The following is a 25,440-nucleotide window of genomic DNA, read 5'->3' on the forward strand; positions in this document are numbered from 1 at the left end:
TTTGGACTTACAAGGTTGCTACTAAATAGCTGAAATTTAAACTTCATTTAATTTTGGATACTGCCTTGCTATTTGGCAAATATTAGAAACATTAGAAGGAAATCTGTACTGAGGAGGGAATGCAGAGACCTTGAACTTGAGAAACCAGAATCAAAGCAAGAAACAGCAGGACAATCACAGTGCACATGGCCCAAGTCAAGATAAGGAGAGAGGGACAGCAAACTTGACCACATAACAAACTCCAAATGCTGCTTCCACAGCCAGAATGATAATTACTCTTTCAGTATAAAAAAAATTTCTCCCATAGAGATCCAGGCTATGTATAGCAGTTGCAAGTGTTTTGTACATTTAATTCCCAGTTAACAGGACTGTGGCTGGCTGATACAGTCTTATCAAAAGGTCATTTCTGTTCCTGTGGGGATGACTGTAGCTTCCAGTGCAATCCAGACCCTGCAAGCCAGAGCAGAGTGGAGCAGCTGGCTGGTTTCCCCAAGGTCAGCCAGCTGAAAAAGAGAGTGGAGCTGCCTCCTGGCTGGGTTCCCAAGGCTGGCTGGCTGAAGAGGAAAGTACAAGTGGGAAAGTGAAGTTGCATCAGCTCCTCCAATACAACAGATTATCTAAGAGTTTAAGCCTCCCCCAAGGCCTTGAAATGATTGTGATTTTGCCATATTTGATGGTGGCCAAATCATGACCTTGCTATGTTCTGGAAGGGTGAATAAGTGAATGTAAGAAGCCTCCTTGTTTATTGGGATTAATTCTTTGTGTTGTTGTGAATAATAGTGGTGGCTTCTCATCCTTTCTGTGTAAACAAAGCATGTACAAACTCCAGGTATTACTCATTCCTCTCCTCTCTCTAATGCACTCTTGAGCTGTGCAGAGTCAGAGGGCTTTGCTGAGGAAACTCTGGATACCATTTTATTTCTTCTGCAGAGAAGAGAAGCAGCAGGCACCAAATCATTTTCTGCCCAGCTTCATTGTCAAAAGGCCTTCACTACTAGTGAGATCTCCTTAAGCAGCTGCTGGGGTTGCCAAATAACCCAAAGCCCCAAGAGCAAAGAAGATATGCCACAAATTATGGTGTGGGAGCTCAGTGCCACCACCACTGTCAGAGCAAAGCAGTACCTCAACTCCCTTTCCAGGAGCACAGTAGAGCAGAGCCTTAATCTGACCAGATGCAAATATTTAAATCAATGCTTGGTGAAGTAGCATGTCCTGCTCAATAAACTGACAACCAAAGAACCATCAGGAACAGCAATCCATCTTGAGCAACCTGAAAACTGCACAATCAGATGCTCCTTTAACAGCTTGCAACAAATTTCTAGACGAAATATATTATTTTCCAGAAGGAAGAACAATTTTAAAATGATGAGAGCTAACCCCAGCTGATCAGGTTTTATTAAATTTCAAATTCAACATTATGAAATGTACCCTCTACATGTGTACATCAGGCACAGTGATACCTAATAAAAGCAAAGGATTGCTACAGATAATATCTTTGCAAGACATTTTCCATTAGGAAAGAAATTCTTCTCCCTCAGAACAAAATGGGTATGTGTGTTTCACCCTTAAAAGTGATATGAAAAACAAGCTGAGGCTGATTCACCAAACCTGAAGTGAATATAATCTCTGAAAACACCTCATATTAGAAAATCATCAACCATTATATTTTAATTAGAGTGATGATTCAACAGGATTTGCATGCTCTGACTTACCCCATTATCTGTTGATTGACCAAAGAATTAGCCAAAATCAGGTAAAATATTTTAAAGTATATGGTTTTGTTAAAGTTATTGCAATGCAGTTTTACATCCCATTAAAATGTGCTACATCCCACATTTTATAACACCTTTCATGAGGATACATCCTAAATAGGTGTTTATTATGCTTAAGCAGGTAGAGGTTCAAGTTTATTTTACAGTCACAGGTCAGTAACCAGAATGTTGGATTCAGTACATGTGAAACATCAGGATGATGAATGGGTCTTAAACAATTATTTTAATGGGAACATAAAGTAAATCTGCTTTGTTGCTTTATTCCCCTGAAAAATTAAGGATATGTTTTCATTGTAGGAATTAGAACTTAACAAACAACTCTGATAATGTAGTAAAAAAAGGTATTTCATACAAATTAGTCTATAGGGAAATAAAGTGAACAATAAAGAATTTCCATGGACTAACCTAGGAACAAGGCCCTTCAAACACCAAAGCACACATTGGTATCTTTCTCCCTTCTGCTCTGCCTCTCTTTATCCCCTCTCTCCCCAGGACCCCTTAAGTTGATTCTAAAATTCCTGTAAGTTATTTCTGAAATATCTGTGGTATCCCTAAACCACTGAGGTAGGAGGGGATACCCTAAGATTCTGCAGTCCATGCTCCTGCTCCAAGCAGAATCAGCTGGAGCCAGATGCCCAGATGCCATATCCTTTTGGGTTTCTCTGAGAATGGAGTCTTTGCAATGCTTTTGGAGAGCCTGTTCCAGTATTTGATCACCTTCACAGTAAAAAAGTGGGTTTGTGTGCTCAGCTGGAATTTTGTGCCTTTTAATTTGCTATCATCCTGCCAATGGGCACCATGGAGAAGAGGCTGGCTCCATCTTCTTCATTCCCTCCCATCAGGTATCTGTAAACTTTGATAGGTTTCCCCCACCTCGAGTCATCTCTGTTCCAGACTCAACATTCCCTCATCTGAAAGATGCTCCAGTCTCTTGCTCACAAGCAGTGAGTACTTTTGAAGCATCACCCAATTCATCAATGTATTTGAGAGTTTTCAGCTGATAGGCCAATAACAGTTTCCTTGTCTTTTAATCTTCAAAAGGTAATAGAATTCAATGCTGTCAGGATAACAGTCCTTTCATTTAAAGACTATGAATAACAAAATGTACGTATTCATTTCTTTGTCAAAGTTAAAATATCTCTCTTTTTTCTCCTCTCCTCTCATTCTTTCTCTTTTGGATACTGTTCCTGTGAGACTGTGGGTGGTGAAGTCATGGTTCTGTATTTTTGAGATGGATTCTTTGCTTCAGACCAGCAATCAGAGCCCAACTCACCTCTCTTGTCTCTACTTTCCATATGCTCCTTAAGGAAGTTCAGTTCAATGTCTTTTCAGTGTTCCTTGATAAGTCATACTTTTTTCCCTGCTAAGGCAGATTTTCTTTCTCTAAACCTAGTTCTGTAGGGATCCTTAGAGCAAATATTGTTTACCTCATGAATTTACTCTGTTTTCCAGGAACTATTTTACGACGGGGCCTGGTTCCACTTCCACCTCCTCATGAGGATCAGTTCTACACTATGTATCATTTCAATATCAACACAGAAATAACCCTTTATGGCCGAAAATATAAGATTATAGATTGTGACCTGTACACAAAAAATTTCCTGAGGAAGATAGGAATCAGACTAAATCCTCCTGCAAGCCGTCCGGACGACCCATACACCACAGAGCGGCAAAAGGTCAGGAGGGGCAGCTGTGGTGAAAACTTGATTTCAAGAAAACTTGATTTGAATGCATATTACTTATATGCATTACATACATTATTTCTTCAATATCAAAGAGAAAGTAGCTATTTCAACATAGTAAATGCCAAGAGAAAACTTGGATTTAAACATTTTGGTATGTGCCTTGTTGTACTATATAGATAATTTTCTCTGGATGTGTTTGTAAACATTTTAAAACAGAATAAAATTAATTAGGAAAAATAATATAAGCCTTTCAGTATTAATCTGAAGAGAAAAAAAAAGATGTACCTATTATATGTTCTACTATAATTTACATGTTCTACTTATGATTTTGCTTGAGGTAATCTAATGATAATAAACACTTTTAAAGTGTTTAAAGAAAGATCTAATTGGAATTCTGGTTCCAGCACCCATCCATGGCTTCCTGCAGACTCCTTTCTTCTATTCATATGTTATCTTTCATCTCTACTCCAACATGTTTTTAACATGTTCTTTACATGTGTAAGGCAAATTCAGTGTTCTGCAGTTTTAAGACTTGCTAGGTTTTATTTTTCTCCCTCTTTTGTAAGTTATGGGATCACATATACACAAACACACACTTCCAGAAGTCTCACTCACAACTCCTAGATTCTATGTGGATTCCTCTTTGCAGAACTGGTAGTTTGGGTTTTTTTTATTTTTTTCCCCTCTGGGAATAGTAATGGGAGTGATGTTGTCTGTTGGGAATAATGACAAGCTTCCTTCAGTTCTGTTTTTCTTGATTAATATGAGTGCAAATGGCACTTGACCTGACTCTTAGCCTGTTGTGACAGATCCAGCCTGGTCCTCTGGAAGCAGCAAATACTCCCTGTCTCTGTGGTATCCTCAGTGCTCCCAGTGAGAAAACTGCTGTGGGTCTCAGCAGCAGTAATGGAAGGTGACTGTGACTGACATGTGTGGGACAATTTCCCTGTCTCTGAGGCATTCTCAGGCCAACAAATTGGTTTCTCTTCATTCATGCAGCCAGGCTTGTGCAGTCCCCCAGTGAAAAGCAGCATTTGTAACACATCTGGTTCTGTGTTGTGGTGACTCAGCCTGGCCATGGGTTTCTTTTCCCTTACTCAGCCCCTGTAGGTAACAGCTGTGTATATAAACACATGCTGAGTTGTCTTGATACTGTCAGACTGTGTCAACATTTTGTATGATACTGCATAACCAACTGAGGTTTTAATTTTTTTTTAACCACAAGCAAAACATTCAAGAATTGGGCATATCAAGCCCTAAAGAGAATGGAGAGGGAAAAAGGTTTGAGAAATAAGAGCTTCAAAAGACAAAAAATTACAAAAATCTATGTCCTCATGTTCTCAGTTGTTGAGAAATTCCAGAAAAGTTATTTAGCAGATTCTGGCTGCCTTATCCTTTCACTTTTCTGTGGAAAAAATACCACCTAATTTGTGGAAGGTATTTTTTTTTTTTGATTGCTCTGGGCTACTTTGAGCAAAATTAAATTGGTTTTCACTAGACTCCTAGTACATGGCCAGAAACTGAAGGTATGAAGGAAGGTAAGGAATGGGATGGGATGGAATAGAAAATGAGGCCAGTGGAAAGTGCAGTAAACCATTTAGACTCATATTTCATGGAATTACAGAACCATTTTGGTTAGAAAAGACCTCTGAGATCATCAAGTCCTCCTGTGACCAGTCCCCACCTTGTCACCCAGATCAGAATATCACATCCATATGTTCCTTGAGCACCTCCAGGGATGGGGCCTCCACCACTTCCCTGGGCATCCCCTTCCAATGCTTAAGAACCCTTTCCATGAAGAAATTCCTCCTGTATTGTTGGAGATGGTATTCCATGGATGACAATGGTGTTACCTGGTTCTGTGGCTGTGTTTTGTTGCATCCTCAAGGGTCAGGAAGGGGAAAAGAGAGCACTGGGAAGGTAAATAATTTGGTTCTTCTCTCCTTATTTTAAGATTTGATGCTCTAAATGAATGGGCCTTTTCCCTCACAGATTTGTAAGGCCAGAAGGTGTGTTAGTGGATAAAGAGAAATTTAGACAACAATATAAACTGTCTACAGTCAACATTGTTTTCTGTTCAGACAGTTCAGCTCACATTGTTTCATCAATGTCTGTCACAATTCTCCTTTGGAAGCAGTTTTGTAGATGAGAAGGATTATCTTATGCCTTTTCATGCACTTTGGTCACGAGGATTTGGACTTGTGAAAAACTCTCTGTTCAGGTCACCACTTATAGATGTGAACTAACAATATAGAAATGCAGTCCTTGGACTGGATCATCATCCTGGGACCCAGTTTAACCCACTGCTACTGGTTTTGCAGCAACCATGACTGCAGGAAGCACCTTGTCACATCAGCTGGAAAGTATCTTTAGTTGAACATTTGCTGTTCCTTATCAGACCCATGGGTGTGTTTTGAGAGGAGAAGAAACATACCCAGTACCTGCCAACTGTGTAGCATGAATCAAAAGTTAAAAATCTATGTTTTAAAGTTGAATGACAGAAAATACCAAAGGGAAAAGAATAAATTGATTCTTTACACCACATTATCTGTAAGAAATCATTTTTAAGGGAGTAAATCAGGAAGAGTGATGCTATTTGGTGTTCTTGTCATCTGATTACCACAGGCAGTTTCTTGAAAATAAGAGTTGTACTGTAAATAATTTAACAATTCTCTGATCTAGAGGATCTTGTTGCAAGAAAAACAAGGATTAAAACCAATCCAAAATGGTTTTCATGTTTTTTTCTGAGGGCACAGCAACCCTGTAAATACTTCTCTGATAATGACATAAATCATATTTCATGTGTTGTAATGGTGTGGTGTCATTTGAAAATCCTAAACTTATGTTCTAAGGTTAGACAGCACCATGCAGTTGTTATCCTGTTTTTAGGAGTAAATAATTAAAAATACATTAATTAAAATTCTTTAAATTTCTCCTTCACCAGAGATATCTGGAGAGCACGAATCCTTTCCACCCTTATGAGCGTTTTGACACTTTGAAACAATTTCTGGAGTTTGATGGACAAGTTTTGGGGTTTTCTTGTGTGTGGAATGACCCAGAATTGCAGCTTTCTGACCCACGGGAACTTGTTCTCCGTTATTATTTGTCTGATGACACTATTGATATAAGAGAAATTTTACCACCAAACTCAGGACGGGATGTAGTTCCATTTTTCCTCAAAAGAGATAAGCTTCCAAAGGTGAGCAATGAAAATTTCAAATTCTTCCACTAATTAAGAAGTATCAAATGCCTTGTTTTGAGCATCCTGTATTAGGATTGTAATGATATTTAGAAAGTGTTTTCAGAGTATTAATCATAATTGCATGATTTAGATTTTGCACACATATTCGTGTAGTAAATTAGTAAGTGATGGAAAAATATCTTTAGGCTTTTCATGCTTCAACTAGAAGGAGCATTTAGTTACAGACATGTCTTATGATTTTCTTTCTCCTATATTAATGTGTTAAGGTAACTATATTAATAAAACTCTGCAATAATGGCAGACAAGAAAATTAATGTTGATAAGCTTATGTAAAACTGAGGTAAATTCAGATTTGATCTATGACTTACATTTGCAGCCTTTGGAAAAGTCAGTTTTAGTATTCTATAACGTTACCTCTTCATAGCAAATCTGGTGTGATTTCTTAAAATTGAGTTTCTGGGTTTGGGACATTAAGCAAAGCCAATTAAAATCAATAGGAATCCATCAATAAGCTTTCTTGGGCATTAATCATGGGAAAGGCTCCACTCAGAGAAATCTTCAAAGGGTTTGTATCCTCTGTAACCTGTTATGATTATAAAATGATTGATCTGGATACACTTCTGTATCACTCCTGACAGATCCTGATGATAGAATAACATCAGCCAACAGATGGAATAAAGTACTGGGAGTCTTTTCCTCCTCTCCTTCTAACATTGATAATCTATTTGTGATACCATAGATGTACATAAGATTTTGTAATAAAAACCTACCAGCAAAATATTACACTTTTCTCACCTTGTAAGTCTTGTATTCTGAGATGCTGATTTAGCAGTGGCTCTATGATATCAGACCCCTTTGACCACAGAGGTTCATGTTGCAATTTTAAGGACTGGCTTTTTCCTCTGGAAATTTTGAGAATGGTAGCAGAGGAATCAAAAGTTGAGGGGTCAGGAGAGGTGGTAAGACAAAGTAACTAATTTTGATTACCCTGCACCAGCAGTTTATTCATAATTTTAAAAAATGTGACATAAATATATATTAAGATTGATATTGGGATAAATTACTTCTGTAATTTTAAAACTAACAATAGAAATCTCCTCTGTTTGTGTAGTGGATAGGACCAATCCCGAATGGTTCTTTGCATGTTTTTACAATTATTACCAATCAAAATAATATCCTTTAGAGCAGATGTTGACAATGATGTGGTACTTTGGGTATGCTGACCTTTGCTTTCTGTTTGCTTCCAAGAGAAAGGAGACTTGACCCTTGGAGAGAGAGTAAGATTCTGAATGCTGTTTCTGGCATATATACTTTCTACTTTTGGAATATACACTTTTGGCTTTTAGGTTTACTACTAGAATCTTAGAATTTACTAAAAATTCTCCCAGAAAATACTACAATAACAGCCAGTGTGTAACAAACCTGCTGGTTCTAAGGTAGCAGAGTTCTCTTTCTTCACTGTCACCCAAATTTCTGAAGAGTTGGTCTCTTTCCTTGCAGAATGCTCCCACTGCTCCATACCATCCAGGCACCATCACCAATTACACTCTGCTCAATGTGTTGGGAAAGCCAGAAAGAAACAAAGGCTATTACATACGGGATGTTCTGCAGGTCAGAAATTATTGAGTGCCTCCAGATGTTGAACATCTTTATCATAGATTTGTAATTTCTATGGTTGTTATCCTCTGCAACAAAGAGAGTTATTTATGAAATTGTGTTGCCACTGGAGAGTAGCTCAAATGAGAGCTACTGAGATTTACTGTATGTAAATCCCACATTTGTACAAGTGAAGGAGCTTAACATGGGGTGAAATACACTTACCAATGGACTTTGAAGGTTGTTAAATCACACACACTAAATGACCTGGGTTTTAACAAAGGTTGTGTGATTCTGAGATTTATGGAACTGCTGTATAACTTCCTTTTTTTATTAGACAGGAGCAGTGCATCAGGAATTTTACAAAGACAGTGACTTGAAAATAGGGGCAGTAATTAATGTTTGGGGAAGGCAAATATTACTCTGTGATTGTGATGAATTCACTAAAGAACATTACAGGAAAAAGTATGGAATTGGTAAGTAGGGATCATTATCCTTTCCTTATGAGCTTTTTTATACTTCCAAATTTAGCAGAGCTGTCTTCAAATTTTATTACTGACAAAACATGTTCATTAAAACCTTTAGCAATAACAATCTGTTGTAGGCTGTTAGCAGCAAAGCAGTAATTTTGCAGGTAATCCAGAAGGGCTTTCTTATACATTGCTCCCTTGAAAACTAGCATGTAATGTATGTCTTCTGCTCCTAATGCCTCTATTTGAAAACTACAGTGACAAAGTAGTCATATGGATAGACTGGCATTTCTTCTCTCCTTTCCCCTCCCCTTCCAATAGCTGTGTTTGCACTCAGAAAATAATAAAGAACATGTAGTAAGTGGGTAAGTAGAATGAGCTCAATTATTCCCCCTTAAATTTCATTTTATATGGATGTCAGAATCCTCACATAATAAGATTTTCTGATATGACAGTTTTAGTCTATCACATAATTGGTTTTTACAATGCAGTTTTGTGTATTCTGGACCATTAGAGTGTGTATCTTGTGAAATTTCAGTACTAAATTCTAGAAACATTTAGCAACTATGTCCATTATGGAAAAGCATTTTGGAAATGAATAACAATAGGGGCTTTCATTTTTCACTGAATGTCTCCAGTCAGACTTGCTAATGGTTCCATCACGGACATCTTCCTGCAAAAATGCCTTAGTTATTTTCTGGCAGTTTATTCATTCAATAAATATAGCTGAGCATCTGACTATTCAGAGATGGTTGGAAGAATCCTACTATGGCCTTTCCCTGCCACTGTGAAATAAAACACCTGAGCAGACTGTTTCTGTTACCTTGTGGTCAGATAGATGTGTGTCTATGCAGAGCTTGTCTGCTGCATTGGGGTAATTAAATGGTGTAGCATTGCCATTCAAACACTAGATTTATTATTTGGAAAAATATTTCTCATTAGGACTTTTTCAATAATACCTTGGCATGTCTGTACCAAAGTAATCCTGATCTTGCCAGTGTGTAAGGAAGCCATATTCAATAGCCATGGTATTACCTGTAATAACAGCAAATTTAACTCTAGAGATGCAAAATAGGGGGTTCTACTCTGGGAATTTCTTCAGCCAAGACCACTGCTGCTTTTTGGCAGCAATATCCTCTGTCTGAGCAAATTATCCCAAAGAGAGAATAGGGATTTCTTACTCAGGGCAGGCAATAAATGAAATGCAGCTGACCATCCTGGATCAAACAACCAAGTGACACACCAATGCAAAGGCCCTTCCCTTCCTCTAATGCTGGCTCAGTAATTACTGTTTATGTCTCTGGATGTTAAAAGTTAGGTGGTTTGCAAGTTAGGGGAATTCAGAAGTTGCTGATGTGCAGAATTCTAGAAAACTGTAGGTGGTCTAATCTGTTCCTGTTCTGCAGTAAAGGAGAGTTCTTTGCCTCCTGAGGTATCTTGTTCTGACCTCATAGTTAAAAATGCTGCTTAAAAGCTATTCTGAAGCTGGTTTGTGTAAACTGAGAGAGTAAATTTTTTCTCTTATCTCTGTTGGACATGGGGAACAACTGCTCAGTACTCTCTTTTAATAACCTTGTGCATATCTGAACAAGATTCCAATACAAAACCTTACTCCTCTGCCCCCATCCCAGGCCATTTGCTGCTAAGGGAAAACATTTCAGTCTTTCTTTATAGTCCATTCTTTTCTATCTGTGATAATTTTTCTCAGTGCTCTCTCCAGTTTCTCTGCCTTGTTGACACCAAACACACAAAGATGTGCTCTAGCTGAGACCTTTGGGAAACTGGGAAGTGTTTTACACATACCTTTAAGGATATATGATGGCAGAGACTCTGGCTGACATGGAAAACCATCCATCTTGATGCAACCTGTCTTGTTCACAGACAATACTTTCTTAGAGCTAAGGGATTCACACACTTGGCTGTAAAATTCTTTCCTGCTTTCCCCACAAGGATTGAAAAAATGTAGGTATGACTTTTTAACTGGAAGGGACTAGAAGTAGAATTAGGGTAGGTTTTGGCTTAAAAGCAGGTTTTTAGGTAGAACTAGAGAATGTTCACCTTTTAGTGATTTACACATTTTGTGTGTGTCTGTGGATGTACAAGGTACTCTCAGTGGGCTCAGTCCCACAAAGTGCTCAGAATTCCACTCCCATCCAATTAAAACCAGAACGGACTTAATTGCAGTTCCAGTCCAGGGAGACCATTTACTTGAGCAAGAGTAAGCAAGTGGATAAATTAGTTCTTACATCAAGGCACAGTACTCAGCACCTCATGGCACCAATCCAGCTGTTTTGTTATTGTGTTTTTATATTACTCCCCTTCAATTTATACTCTTCTGCCAAAGCCATTAGAGAAGCTGACATTTATTTTTGAGTCTGCGGTTTCAGCACAAGTTGCTTGCCCACAGAATTTGCCTTTTAGGAGAATGAAGAGTAGTTTAGATTTCTCTTGAAGAAAGTGATCTATTTCTAATGTGGGGTTTCCCTATTTTAATATGTTTGTGAGAAGTGGAGTTTGCCCATTGATGAATGTAGCTAATGCTCTTCAGTAGGAAGCTGATGACATTACTGTCACCTAGAAGTACTATGAATGCAAGAGAAAATGCATTAATGTGTGAAGTTACCTGTCCAGACTTGCTAGTGCTGCCTCAGAGGAGGAGAAAAAGACTCTGTAGCCATGTAGGTGTTGTGGTCACCCTGCTGAAATGGCAAACAGGCTGATGTGCAGTGGGGGAAGCTGGTACTTGTCCTTCTCACTTAATACAAAATCTTAGCACAGAGTAGAAAGTATTTCTTAAATAACAGATTACTCAAGATGGAACAAACCCAGGAAAATCTGGTTTCCTACAGCTTTTTCTTCCCTGTCCCAGCACCTCCCAAGCCTGGCTGCTGAGGCTTTTCAGAGCACCCTGCAATCCCTGTCCTGTGCCGGCTCTCCACCCCTCCCACCCCCTCATTTCTCAGGCTCCGGCCGTGACCCGCTGCCGGGGCAGGGCTCTGTGCCGCTGGCCAGGCAGCTGCTCCTGCAGAACGGGGATAGCAGCTCCCTGCTTTCCCCTCAGCGGGGCACTGCAGCCTGTGCCAATTTTCACTAGGCTCGGCAGAGGTCAGTGTCTCTGGTGTTTAACCTCTCCACTACACGTGGTGGAGACTGAGCAGCAGCTTCTAAATGTACTTGTGCATGTATAGATTCCTTTTTTTTTTTTTTCTGCCCAGGTAACTGTAATAATCATTAAGAAGTAAGACTGTAAATGGAGGTTTTCTTTGAATCAGGATAAACACTGTCATGTTTCAGCTGCATGGACAGTTCTGTGAGCACTAGGTTTTCTTTATTCCTGCATATAAAAGGTGGACATGGTTTTTTTTTGGTGGACATGTTTTTTTTTGCCTTCTTATTTTACTTCTTACCTCAGTTGTGAAGCAGACTTCTATCACTAGAAAGTCTCAGCTGTTTTTCATACATCTCCTCTGATGTATAGAGAACACTATGCTAACTGCCATCTCCCCAGGTTATCACCACCTCTTTATATTGTCCACGTCTAGTGGGATTTCTCTTTCCTGTTTCTGGCTTTATTGCTCAGAGGTGCCTCTCCTCTTCCTCTGAAGGTAGAATTTCTTTCCTGCTTCTATACCCTGATATTCAGTATAGTTATCATTTTAATCCAAAGTATCTAGCACTTGGTTCTTCCTTGAAATATGTTCTTATCTAACACGTGAGGGTTTTCCTGAGTTCTTCAATGAGGGTAGAAGGTAATCTCACACTCTATACCAGAATCTCAGAATATATATTGAAATTGAAAGCTGACAAGCTCATTCAAGCTGGTTTAATGCTGCCTCTCTGGCAACAAACTCTTCGTGAGGAATTTAGTTTTTCTTACTAAGAAGGCTTTGCTGTCTTCAAATTGTTTATATGCTGAAGATGTGGCTGGAGCTGTTTTGTTTCTTGCTGTTCCCAGTGCTTTTTCCAATCTCACTCAGGTTTTGAAGTTATGAGAAATCTACAAGTATGTGGTCCATGTTTGATAAATAAATTTGTGAAATAATCCTCCAAGTTATTGCAGTAACAAGGGATGAAAATATGCATGGCAAAAATACCTGTGCTGTTCTTTCTGGAAGTGGAAATTTGTAATCCCAGACTTTCCCTTTACTCTTCACCCACTGTAAATTTACACTGAAAATGTTACAGCCTGGAAGAAGTGAGAATTGATTCTTTTTCCAGACTGGACAGAGGTAATTTTCTTAAACACCAGAGATTACCTTGAGAAGAGTGCATTTTGTATGTAAGTGCCAACTGTCTGTCTGATTCTTCCCTAATGCTGTGTGGCAAAGATGAAATGAGTTTTGAGCTTGGGTAGCTGGCTCTTCACAAGTTCCAGAAATGAGTTTTTGACTAGTTTTGTCGCCTGTATTTCTCCATGGCAATTTCTTTCTGAATATACTCGTTCACAGGAGAGAATATGAATATATAATCCTTTTAAATCCTGGAAAATATAGGTGACATAAGGCTGGATGTTTGTATTTTTCTCTTTAGTGAACCTGGACAGGTAAGGGTCAGTCTCTTAGGTAACAAGTGACAGGACAATATGAAAAAGCCTCACAGGAGGTTTATATTGGATATTAGGAACCATTTCTTGACTGAAAGGGTTGTCAAACTAGAGCAGACTGTCCAGGAAAGTAGGGGAGTGGAGTCACCATCTCTGGAAGTGTTCAAAGAATGTGTAGATGTGGCACTTAGGGACATGGTTTAGTGGTAGACCTGACAGTGCTGAGTGATCTCAGAGGTCTTTTCTAAAATTAGTAATTCTATGATTCTGTGAATGACACAAGTTCATTTTACTTCAGGGATGAGATGGGAACCAAAGGGCTATAAAGGCTGAACTTCCCTTTGGATTTCACTTACTCTGAGCTTCACTTGTGAGGGATTCAGCACATCCCCCAGGGATAAAACATTATTCCTCTTAATTTACAATTTCATTCTAGTTTATAAATCTAATTTTCATCCACATGAGCTGAAGTTTACAAAAGGGGAAATGCTTTAGCATCTCTTAATGAATGCCTTATGCATGGGTGTGAACGTGCAGACTGTGACCAGCGTGTAAACACAGGAGCTCTCGTCCTCTGCAGCCAGGATCCCGTGCAGATGCCCTGGTACCCCGAGGAGGAGTACCTGATACGTGCTTCTGGCAGGACCTGTGACACCTGAGCAAAGAGGCGGAGCTTTTGTCTGCCAAAATCCGCTGTTCGATGATGTCTAATTCAAAGCGAGCGCTCGGGCGGATGAGCAGCGTCAGCCCCGCGCCGCCTCCGCCGCGCCGCCACCGGGTGGCGCTGTGGGAGCGCGGAGCCGCCGCTCCCGGTGCCGCTCCCGGCGCGGGAATCGGGAATCCAGACAGCGGGAATTCAGTGGGAATCTAGCCGGGAATCCAGCCGGGAATTTAGTGGGAATCCAGCGGGAATCCAGCCAGGAATCCAGCGGAGAATCCAATAGGAATCCTGTGTGCTACTTGCGGTGCTCAGCACCTGTAGGCATTGGGGTTTACTTTCCTGCTCCGTCTCTGCCGATTTACAGGCTCCCTGTTTATGCTATCAGGAATTGCCTGTATCAAGCACTGTAGCTGTGAAAATGCGGTGTTTTGGTCACAAACAGTGCTTAGAAAATAGGGGATCTCATACAGTTTAATGGGAACCTCATGAGAACAAATTCAAAGTGCTGCACCTGGGCTGGGGCAATCCCCAGTATCAATCCAGGCTGAGGCATGGGCAGATCCACGGTATCCAGGCAGAGAAGGACCTGGGGATGCTGGTGGATGAGGGGCTGGACGTGCCCTGGCCCTGTGCCCTCTGAGCCCAGAGGTCAGGGGTGTGCTAGGCTGTATCCAAAGCGCTGTGGGCAGCAGGGGAGGGGAGGATTCCGCCTCTCTGCTCCACTCTTGTGAGACCCCACCTGCAGTGCTGCATCCAGCCCTGGGGCCCCAGGACATGGACCTGTTGGAGAGTCTAGAGGAGGCACCAAGCTGATCAGAGGGAAGGAGCACCTCTCCTATGGGCAATGGCTTGGAGAACTGGGCAGTTCAGAAGGGTTTGGGGCCTTCCAGTGGCCTTCCAGTACCTGAGGAGAACAGACAAGAAAAATGGAGACTATACAAGGGCCTGGAGTAACAGGACAAGGGGGAATGGCTTCACACTGAAAGAGGGTGTGCTGAGATTAGATATTAAGAGGAAGTTCTGTGCTGCGAGGTTGGTGAGGCACTGGAACAGATTGTCCTGAGAAATCTCAGATGCCCCATCCAGAGCAGATCCAGAGAGGGGCAACAGAGCTGGGGAAGGGTCTGGAGCACAAGTCCTGTGAGGAGTGACTGAGGGAGCTGAGGGTGTTCATCCTGGAGAAAAGGAGGCTCTGGGGTGACCTTATCACTCCCTACAACTCCCTGAAAGGAGGTTGGAGCCAGGTGGGGCTCAGGCTCTTCTCCTCTCGACAGGAGAGGACATAGTCTAAAGCTGCTCCAGGGGAGGTTTAGGTTAGACATTAGGAAGACATGCTTCACAGAAAGGGTGATTAGACATGGCAATAGGCTGCCCAGGGAGGCAGTGGAGTCACCACCAGGATTTTAAGGAAAGACAGAACATGGCATTCAGTGCCATAGTCTGATTGACAAGGTGGTGTTTGGTCATAGGTTGGACTTGATGATCTCAGGTGATCTAATTGATTCTGTGATTCCTGGAGTTGTTCAAGGCCAGGCTGGATGGAGCTCTGAGCAACCTTGTCTGGTGGAAGGTGTCCCTGTCCATGAAAGGGGGGTTGGAATGAGGTGATCTTTAAGGTCCCTTCCAGCCCAAACCATTCTATGATCCTATGAGTCTGTGATTTTGGTGCATGTTTTACACATACACACACTCTTTCATGGTGAAAATTACTTTGAAGATCTCTGAATGGTCTTTCTTTGGGCTTGGCCTTTTTGCTTCTGAGTCCCAGGAAGGGCACATGTCGTTTTTATGGAGAAGAATGCTGGTGTAATTTTGCAAAACCCTTTTTGACTGATTTAGGTGAAAGAATCAGCTTTTTGAGTCAGACCATATTCTTCTGAGAGGTAAAGGCTAAAGGAGGGCTCATTGTTTTCAGGCTAAAGAAAAACTCTGACATCTGAGTGCTTGCTTTATTTTTCAACTCACGCTGCTGTTAGGGAAGTCAGAGTTTAGGAGTGTTGAGCTTTGATCTTCTGATATAGCCATGTCTAAAACATTTTAATCACAAACCAGTTCAGTGTTCAAAGTGACAGCAGTTTTGTCACCCTCCTCTATTTGCACTGAAAGCCATGCTACAAGTTTAGGTTATCCATCTCTCTTCAGTTCTGCGTAGAAAAGTTAAGTTTTAAAGGAAAAAAAAACCCTTTATTCATGGGATCCACTTTTATACACTGTTGTCATATCTTATATTCCTTATATCTTATATTCCTCTGACCTGAGGCAGACCCTGTGCTGAGCAGACCTCCTGAGGTCCTGTCCAACCTGAGTTATTTTGTATTCCTGTGGCTCTTGTCTTCTTTGGCCTCAGATCTCCCCATTTGCTTTCTCCCATATGCAAGTTCCTTATTTTCCTCTCCCCTTTCCATTTTCCATGAACCTCATTTAAGCAGCAGACTGAGCTCCTCTCTGAAGTGTTATGTGAACACACTGGAGGCTCTCCTGCAGCAGAAGGGCAGTGCAGGGGTGCAACAAGGGGCCAAATGGGACAAGATTTTCACCAAGAGAGGAGTAATGAGAATCAGGGAAGCAGCACTTTTGGGAGGTGCCTCTGTGGGAATTGAGTGCAGGTGCCTGACCAGATGTGCCTCTGCTGAGTCAGGACAGCTCCTGCTGTGTACCTGGGATAGTCAGGACCACTGATCACTGCAAGATAAGACTTGAGTCTGGGGAAAATGAGGAAAACCAAAGCTTCCCAAAACTCTGGGTATAGTGAGTTGTGGGCTGAAGTTATTTGCTTTAGTGTACCAAAGACTTTTAATATATGTTTGCTTTAAGTAATGAATAAAATTTTATTTATGTATTTTTTCTTCTCTAGCCAAAAGCACAGGGCAGGAAACTCATAGGACAGTTATTTACTTAATCATGTTGTCTCAAAGGATGAAACTGAAAAATTAATTTAGAATTTTTAATTTACTATTTTATCCCATTTGAAACTGTATTTGTCTTTCCTTTTACCTGTGTATCTTAGTGATATCTTTCAAATATTTTAAGATTATAGATGAAATCCTGAAATCCTTGAAGAAATAATTTTGCTGTTGGCTCTATGGGGTCTTTTTCTACCCTGTAACAGTAGGAGGGATCCTGGTTTGACTTTGATCTGTGGGCTGTTACAGAAGTAGGTTAATAACTGTTCATATTGGAAGTTTAAATGCTTGGTAAAATGCCTTCATCACACCAGTAACAAATAAGTTCTTGCTCTCTTTGCTGCAGTGGATTTCACCCCAATTGAGTATAAGACTCCACCACCTCCAAAACCAGAAAAAATTATTCCTCCTTATAATGGATTTGGTTCTGAAGAAGATTCTTTGAGCTCCTGTAAGGGTGTGGTTGTCCAGGCTCCCCATAAGGATTACAGGCAATTCCTGGTGAAAGACAGGTATTTTGTGTGAAAAACTATTTCAGTTTTTTAAATGATGTATTTTGTGAAGGAGATAAGTGTTATGTGGGGATATCATTTTTTTTTCAGCAAATATACAGCTCATCAGACTTTTAAGGGACAGATGCATGAGGCCTGGAAAATGGTACTCCAATTTTCTGCACACTCTGTAAAATTTCTCTTTGGAGAAGGCAAATACTATGACCCTTCCATCCTCTACCTCCTTCCCTCTGCTGTCTTCAGTGGGAGTTTGACAGAAATCTTAGTCCAGGCATTAGTCAGGAATTTTGGATGATCCAGCAGACCAACACAGATTTGTTTTTGTTTGACTTTGTGATACTTACTTATTTTTTTTATCTGCTGAATTTCATGCAGTTTACTGTAGCACTACTAAAGCTTTAACACTTTACTTTCCATTATGAAATGATTTATTAGGCAGCAGTTGTTGAAGCCAAAGCAAAAAAGCAAAGTCTCCTGTTACAGATTCACCTGGAGAATCTTTGTAAAAGAGGAAAGCAGTTAAAAAAGGCTTGGGAATGTATTGATAGAGTGTATATAAACACTGCAAGTTATTTAAAACACAATTACTTAATAAATATCTAGCTAGTAAGGTCATCTGGTGGACCTGAATTTGTGGGAGATAATCCTTGTATGAATTGCTATTCAGAATTTGCTTTGAAAATATACATACCTAAATGTGTTCTTCCTTTACAAATTTTCTGGAAAGTAACTTTGGGCTTGATTTGCAACTCAACTTGAATAAAAATTAATTCCAGACCTGTGGCAGAGAAGTAATTTTCCCATGAAAGTTATTCCTTTCTGTCTGACCAACTCTATCTGGTTCTGTTAATTTAAGCTGAAAATTGGTTTTGACAAAGTAGTGAATCTTATGCCATTTCCCTTCTTGGTGCAGTAATAACACAATTAACGTATGTTACAAAACTCAGGAGAAGGCACCTCTTAGGGGTGAAAACTTCTCTCACACTCTGTTTTTGATTTCTTACCTGCTCCTTTGCTTGCTCAGGTATGGCATGGACAGCTTCATTCTGCGCTACGCAGCCAAACTCATCACGGACATCGCCGTGGACAAGGACCGTAAATTCATTATTTCCTACTTCCTGAGTGATGACACCATTTCTGTTTTTGAATATGCAGAGAGAAACTCAGGTAAGAGGTGGCAACGTCTCTAACCAGCCCCAGTTCCCTTGCTCATTTGGTTGGACTTTGCAGTAAACATCGTGGCCAGACTCAGCTGTAGCAGGAGCAGGGATATGGATTTTTAAATGCAGTGGGAATTACATCAGCAGGCCTGCTGCATTATTATCTTGCATAGCTGGATGTCATAGTAATTCATGATCTTTTTCACTCAGGATTACATTGTTCATTGCATGACAGTACTTCACAATATCCGCTGGGAACTGCAAGTGTAATGCCTTAGAACTTTTATTACATTTTAATTTGAAAATCTGACCTTTAAACATTTGCTTTTGTTGTGGATAACATACAGGAATAGTATTGTAACTGATGATAAATAGGGACAGGAAATACAAGACATCAAGAATGAAAGACTAAATCCTTTGTTTTGCAAAATTGTGTTATGAAACCTATATAACATCCATTGTATAGAAGCAGCTCATGAAAGCCAAACAGCTGTGACACTTTCTAACGTATTTTACCATTAATCATGGAGCTGAGCATTTAGAGAGGGAAGATTGCCCTGTGCTAGAGTCTGGATGTGTGTTTGTGTACAACACTGAACTGTATTCCAAGAGCCAAACTGACAGTACTGAAGTGATAAATAAATGCTTTGTTACTTCTCAGTTCCTTGGCCACATTAATCCTATTGCTGGAGTATGGTCACCAAATGTTGTCATGTTTAAATTCTTTTGGCCTCTATTGTCTGTTTTAGGCTGTCTCCAGCTGAGGATATGAAGGGTTTTGTGATTTTCAAGCATCTTTTTTAATTCCCTGAACTGTCTTGTGGCTGGATGGAAGGACACAGCAGCGGGAGGGATGTCAGGAAGTCATTCTGTAGTGCAGAGAGATGGGGGAGCTTTGGCTGAACATGACCCTGTTGGAGAGATGAGTGTCTTTCTGTGAAGCCCACTAAACATCTTCAGCAACAGTTTCAGTGCAATTAACCTCCAGAAGTGCTTTTTCAATCCAGAGAACCTCTGATGGCATCTCTGCTTGTCTCCAGCTACATTATGAGTGCATAAATAGGGACCTCAACCCCAGCTAAAATATGAGCAATTCTCACTTCTCTGAGAAGTGTTTTGATAAGGTGTAGAGTACCTGCTTAGGACTTTGATGAACATTCCCAGTTAATCCTGCTCCACCAGAGCATCAAGATTTAGCACTTTTTTAGCAGCAGTATCTTTTTATCAATACTTTACTCACTTCTGGGATCCAGTGGCCTGAAACTTATGCAACTTCTTTTGTTGCTGCTAAATACACACTTATGTGTATATTTACTGTGTAATGCTGCTGTGAGGCTCAAGAGCAGCTCAGTTCTCCACCATTGAATGACATTTCTGATTGGCATTTTTGATGTCCAGAGACGTAAAGGGTGCTAAAGGTACAGCTGCACTGTTAAATTGCAGAAGTCCAGGGAACAGTTTGAATCTTGGATCCCAAGCATGTGTACTGCCAGTTCAGTCACTTCTAGGTCTCCTTTGCACTATTTGAACTAGACAAGGCCCCAGAGAGCCTTGAACACACAGTAATAATGGCTGTGGCTCCAGATTTATCCTGCAGCACCCAGAGAGGAGTTAAACTATGCACTGCAGAGCAGATGTGGTCAGCTGGTCAAGCCATCAGCAGCATGAGTGCTAGGCCAGAGATTGCTGCCTGCCTTCCTTTTATTTTGGAATGAGAATATGTGCTGGGATTTCATCTGGGAGTCCACTGAACACTGCTGGTCAAATAAAACATGAATCAACAAATGGACAAATTTGCCCACTAATAGTAACAAATACTTCAAGGCACATATGAAAGGCATGTGTCTGTAAGTGGACTTTCAACTTCCCTGGGTTGTTAAAATGGATGGAGTAGCTGATTTTTAGAGGTGGTAGAAAGGTGAAATGAAAGGATATGGCTGAGAACTGGCCACTGGAGAGTTTAGTGAGAACATCATTGAAGAGGCAAGGAATGTGGTGGAGGAGGTAGAGCAGCAGTTGGAAAAAGGCCTGGCTCTGCACAAGTTTGTTTGTTCCCACCTTACTTTCCTTTCTACTTCTCTCACTATCCCTCCCTCATTTTAGCCATGTCTGAAGGAATAGTGAATGAGTTTCTTCAACATTAAGAATGGGAAGGCTTTGTAGAGGTCAGGTAATAGTGGCCAAGGAAAAGGAGTAAGACATCCAAAATTACAACCTGGCCATCCCTTTTGTGCACAGGTTCAGAGGGCTGAAATTTTACCTTTTTTTTTACATGAACTGGTACAAATTGGCAAGTAATGTTTCAAATCCCAATCCTTCAAATCCCAATCCTAAAGGGGAAGTAGTAAGTTGTTCTCAGTTTTCTCGCTTCAGCAACCTGAAGGTTTCAGAGAAATAGTTCACTGTAATATTAGTAACACTGCAACTCTATGAAATTCACAGGGCTGGACATCTTGAAGCACTTCTTGAGATGGGGATCAAAGCCTGAGAACTTTGGCTCCCCATGAAGAAGATCACAACCCCTTTTTTACTCAGTGTAAGACCCAGCCAACAGCTGTACAAACACCTGCAAACTCTGATCTGATCTTAATGCAATAGGGTCTTTCGTGGTGGTGTTTATTTTGTGCTTTGAGCCTGGCTTTTGTAGATTTCCATCAAAACTCCTTATCAGGTTTCAGTGTAAAATCTCTAACTTAATGAGATATTTTTGGTCATTTTTCCTTATACCACTTGCAATGTAACAACATTTAAAAAAAAACATTATGGGACAGAAGTAGGTTTCCAATATAAGTGCACAATTGCAGGGAAATAGAAAGCCAAGAGTGAATTTCCAATCTTACAGAGACCTATTAAATATTAAAAACAGTTGCCAGGATTATATAACCTAAAAATTTCTTATTTGTTTTTATAGCTGGGTGAAAAGAAATGTGTTAACATTAGAGTCACATTAATGATTTGGATTGTTTTTTGATTCAAGCAAGATCTGATGATCACCATAGTGGAGAGGTTTTTTTGTCTTTTATGGTGCTAATAAAGCAATTAAGACAGACATCTGCTCCAAACTCTGGTTTACTAAGTAGCTTGGGTTTCACACTTATTTATAATTTTGACTATAAAAGGCATTTGATTACACTGTTCATCAGCCTTTTACTGGACTTGCATCAGTACCTGGTATTAAGGCAGTACTAAATGTTACTAAAGGAAGATTTTGGCTTTTGGTTTGGAAGCTGAAATATCAACAGGAAGCAAACCCCAGAGTTGTTGTAGGGCACATATCCCAGTGAAACTAAACATGTGACATAAGGTTTTCCAGAGAACTTAGTACATGTAATGCAGTCCTGTGGTACACCAGAAGTTAATAGAGGAAAGAGAAATGTTCCTTTCAGCATCTTACCCACCCTTGAGTACCTCGTGCAGTTTCTAGTGACACAAATAAAATCATTATACTGTGAAAAGGAGCCATGTGACATCCCCACCTCACAAAGCAAAGAGCAGATCACAGGTAAATTGCACTGGCAGAACAATGTGTGAAAGACAGTATCATGTCACTCCTACATCTTTAAAAAATTTCAGATGCCCTTTAAAGGAAGTTAGAATTAAAGTACATCAGAATTCATAATCTTTGTCGGACAGGGCTCTCTTAAGCTGTGATTTTTATTTTCCTTTTTCTGCTTTTAACAGTTTAAGGATAATTGCCTGCATCTTAGTGTTTGGATCTTCAGTTTCTCAAGGGCCAGTTCCAAGGCTGGCGACAGGGTTATGGGAACGGTTTGAAGAGGCACATTTCTGTCCTGTTTTAAAGAAAAGCAAAGCAGGGAAGGTGTTTGGCAGGCATTCAAATGAGACATGTCACAGAATGTGCACAATATCACTGTTGCTGTGGACACTGGCAGAGACAGTCCTTTTAGCAGTGAGAGAGAGGGGAAGAGAGTGTTCATACACAGGAAACTGGAGCACAAAATGTGGTATTTAAATACAAATAATCTGGTTTGGGGTGTCTTTTTGCTGATGGCTTGGAGGTTTTGTGTGTGTTGTGTGTGTTTTTTCCCAAGTAAAGCCATAATTAATTATTTTTAATTCTATTCCCATAGGGATAGCCGGTGGGAAGTTCCTGGAAAGAAGTCGCATTAAGAAGCCTGGACAGGAACTCTTTAAGAGTGAGCCATCTGAATACTACCAGGCTCAGGATCTGTTTGTTGGAGCCAGAGTTTGTTTCCATGGTCACAACTTTCTTTTGGTGGATGCTGATGAATACACGTTCAACTACATGGAGAAGAATGCAAATGAGGTGAAGCAGGCTCTTGTTAATTTCTGTTATCTCTCAGGACTGTGGTTTTTCCGTATATTTTTCAGAATTATTTATCCTGTTTCCTCACCCAAAGCTCACAGCCCAGTGCTTTCTGTCTAGCAATGGATTTAGGGGATGGCAGCTGGGAGTGCATGCAAGTCTGGCCTCTCTTTACTGTCCATTCCCTTTTCCTTTCTCAGAACCCACTCAGTCTGCATTAGGAGTTGTGACAAGGGATATCCCTGCCTATTCCTTCTTGAGGCTGTTTATGAACCTCTTGTCCCTGAGTTGATCTAACCCTTGCTGAGCCTACAGATACTGTCAGCTTCCACAACTTTCTGTGGCAGTAGGTTGAAAAGATCACTGCCTGCTATGAAAAACAAATATCTGAAAAAGGAAGTATCTTTTATCTGTTTTAAATCAGCCTCCCACTAATTTCAAGGCCAGTTATACTGTTCTGAGATTTGGGGAAGATCCCATTCACCTTATGCACCACCTTTATAATTTTGTAAATCTAAGACATTCTTTCCCCCTCAGCCTAATCCTGTGCAGGTAAGAGTCTCACCCTTTTTAGTCTGTCCTTGCAAAGTAACTGTGAGATGTGGAGACTGGAACAGTGTTCAGTACTCAAGATGTGGACACATCCAATTTAGTCTTACTGATGAGGCTATTTTATGTCCTAATTTGATTTTTTGAGTTCATACACATTTTTCTACCAAAACCTTGTAATATTAAAAATTTATATCCCATTCAGGAATTCAAACTTACAATGTTTATTGAGTTTTACTGTCTTTTCTTGTTGCCTTCAGAGGGGAGAGCAATAAATTGGGAACTGGGGTGCCTCTGCTGTTTTATACTTTAGTAGAATGGTGACATTTTTTGTAAATTAACGTGGATTTGTAAATTAATGTGGATTAGCACCATCTGCCTTCCCTGGAACAACAAGGAAGATCTGCAAAATGCTTGTGGATGTAAAATGCTAAGATTGCTAAAAGCTTAAAGCAGTAACATACAAAGCTGAAACCTCAAAAATGCAATCCAGTGTATTTCCTTCCTGCTGAATGGTTTCTCCTCCTGGTAGAATCAAAACCAAACCTTTTCTCCAAAATTCAGAGCTCATCTATAGATTGTAAATGTTCTTTGGAAGGTTGTTTGCATTGATTGTCCTGGATCAAGTGGATGAGACATTAGTTCTCCAGACTGAATGATTGTATAATATCAAAATAAAATCTGCAAAATGCAGAAGAAGAGGCAACATTGAAAATACACACTTAAAGTGAATTTTGAAAGACAGTGAACCTTTGAAAGGTTCTTTGCATAATTAAGGTTTTAATGAGGCTGATAGTAAAAAAAGGTTGATTCTTGCAGAGGTAGGGGCTTCACTTACATCCTTTGACTAGAGCTCCAGGAGTTTGCCTCAGTTCATCAGGGGATCACATACTCAAATCACAACCACTTCAGCAATTGCTAGGGAAGATCAGAGCTGGAAGATTGTTTAGAAAAAGGGGAAACAATATAAATATGGCTATTTGTTAGTTGTTTCTAAAATTAGAAAACAAACGATTTTCCTTCTGAATAGACAAGAGATTTCCTTCCAGCAGAACACAACATCAGTATGTTTTCTAAAACTGGTAAAGAAATCTGTATGTAATGTTTTTTCATGGAAATTTTCATGGAAATTTTGACCACAGTTCTATAGGCATATGCTGATTTAGATGAAATTTTGATTGGTAATCATAGTGCAGGTGAATATTGAAAATTTGTTTGTAACTATTTAAGATAATTGGAAAGCTTCAGTTTTCTGTTTCAAAATTATGCTTATTGTATTCTTTTTATGTTAAAGGGAGAGAAAAATCAGAGTCTTGTAATTTTGATTGCCACCTTTACTGAAAGTAACTTCAAGGACCTAGTTTAAAACTTTTCAGCACTTCTGAACATGGGTTGGACTCGATGATCTTGAAGGTCTCTTCCAACCTAGAAACTCTGTGATTCTGTGATTCTGGTTTATTTTTCAATTTGAGGGAAAAACTATCTATTTAGAAAGTGTAGATTTGCTTGCAAAACAGAACAGGTGTGTTGTGCACAGTCCTACTGGTATTATTCAGGTTTGGGGAGGACTGTTTCAAACAAGGCATCACTGGAAGAGAATTCAGCATCTCTGAACTGTATCAATTGTTCTAACTTTGCTGTGTGCTGCTGCACAAACATAGAAAGGGATTTTACTTCCATTGAATTCAGCATAATCACCTCTGAGTTAGGCAAGGCAATCAAACCAAACTAGACTGTGACTAGAAACATGTCAGGAGTTAATGAGAAGGGGGAAAGCTGGTGAAATGATTGCCATGCTGCTTGGACACTCAATGCCTATGTAGGTGTTTGGAATACGTAGTTTTGGAAAAAAGATGTAAAAATAGCTGTTTTGATAATGTAGAGAAGACAGGTCTTAAATATTCAGAACTCTTTGTCCATCCTGAAACACTCTGCTCTCTGAACCCTTCTGCTCAGTCTTTCCTCCCTGTTCCTTGCCTGAGCAGCAGAAGGCTCTGTGCTTATGCCCCAAACAGAAACATCTTGGACAGGGGCCTGGAAAAGCTGCTGCCTCTAAACTCTTTGATAGCTGGTCCAGCTGCTCCAAGGCACTGCCTTGC

General features: G+C 40.1%; 1 protein-coding gene across 1 annotated transcript in view; it reads left to right on the forward strand.

The window, feature by feature from the left end:
• The window catches only part of EFHC2 (EF-hand domain containing 2), a 56,106-nt gene that overhangs the window by 15,568 nt on the left and 15,098 nt on the right, over nt 1-25,440 (forward strand). The window contains exons 4-10 of the mRNA XM_036384697.1: nt 3,225-3,448; nt 6,402-6,656; nt 8,160-8,270; nt 8,593-8,731; nt 17,179-17,344; nt 18,369-18,511; nt 22,596-22,792. Of these exons, the coding sequence (XP_036240590.1) occupies nt 3,225-3,448; nt 6,402-6,656; nt 8,160-8,270; nt 8,593-8,731; nt 17,179-17,344; nt 18,369-18,511; nt 22,596-22,792 (1,235 nt within the window). The remainder of the gene's footprint in view (nt 1-3,224; nt 3,449-6,401; nt 6,657-8,159; nt 8,271-8,592; nt 8,732-17,178; nt 17,345-18,368; nt 18,512-22,595; nt 22,793-25,440) is intronic.

Source organism: Molothrus ater, chromosome 2 (assembly GCF_012460135.2).
Source record: "Molothrus ater isolate BHLD 08-10-18 breed brown headed cowbird chromosome 2, BPBGC_Mater_1.1, whole genome shotgun sequence".
In the NCBI taxonomy this organism is placed as follows: Eukaryota; Metazoa; Chordata; class Aves; order Passeriformes; family Icteridae; genus Molothrus; species Molothrus ater.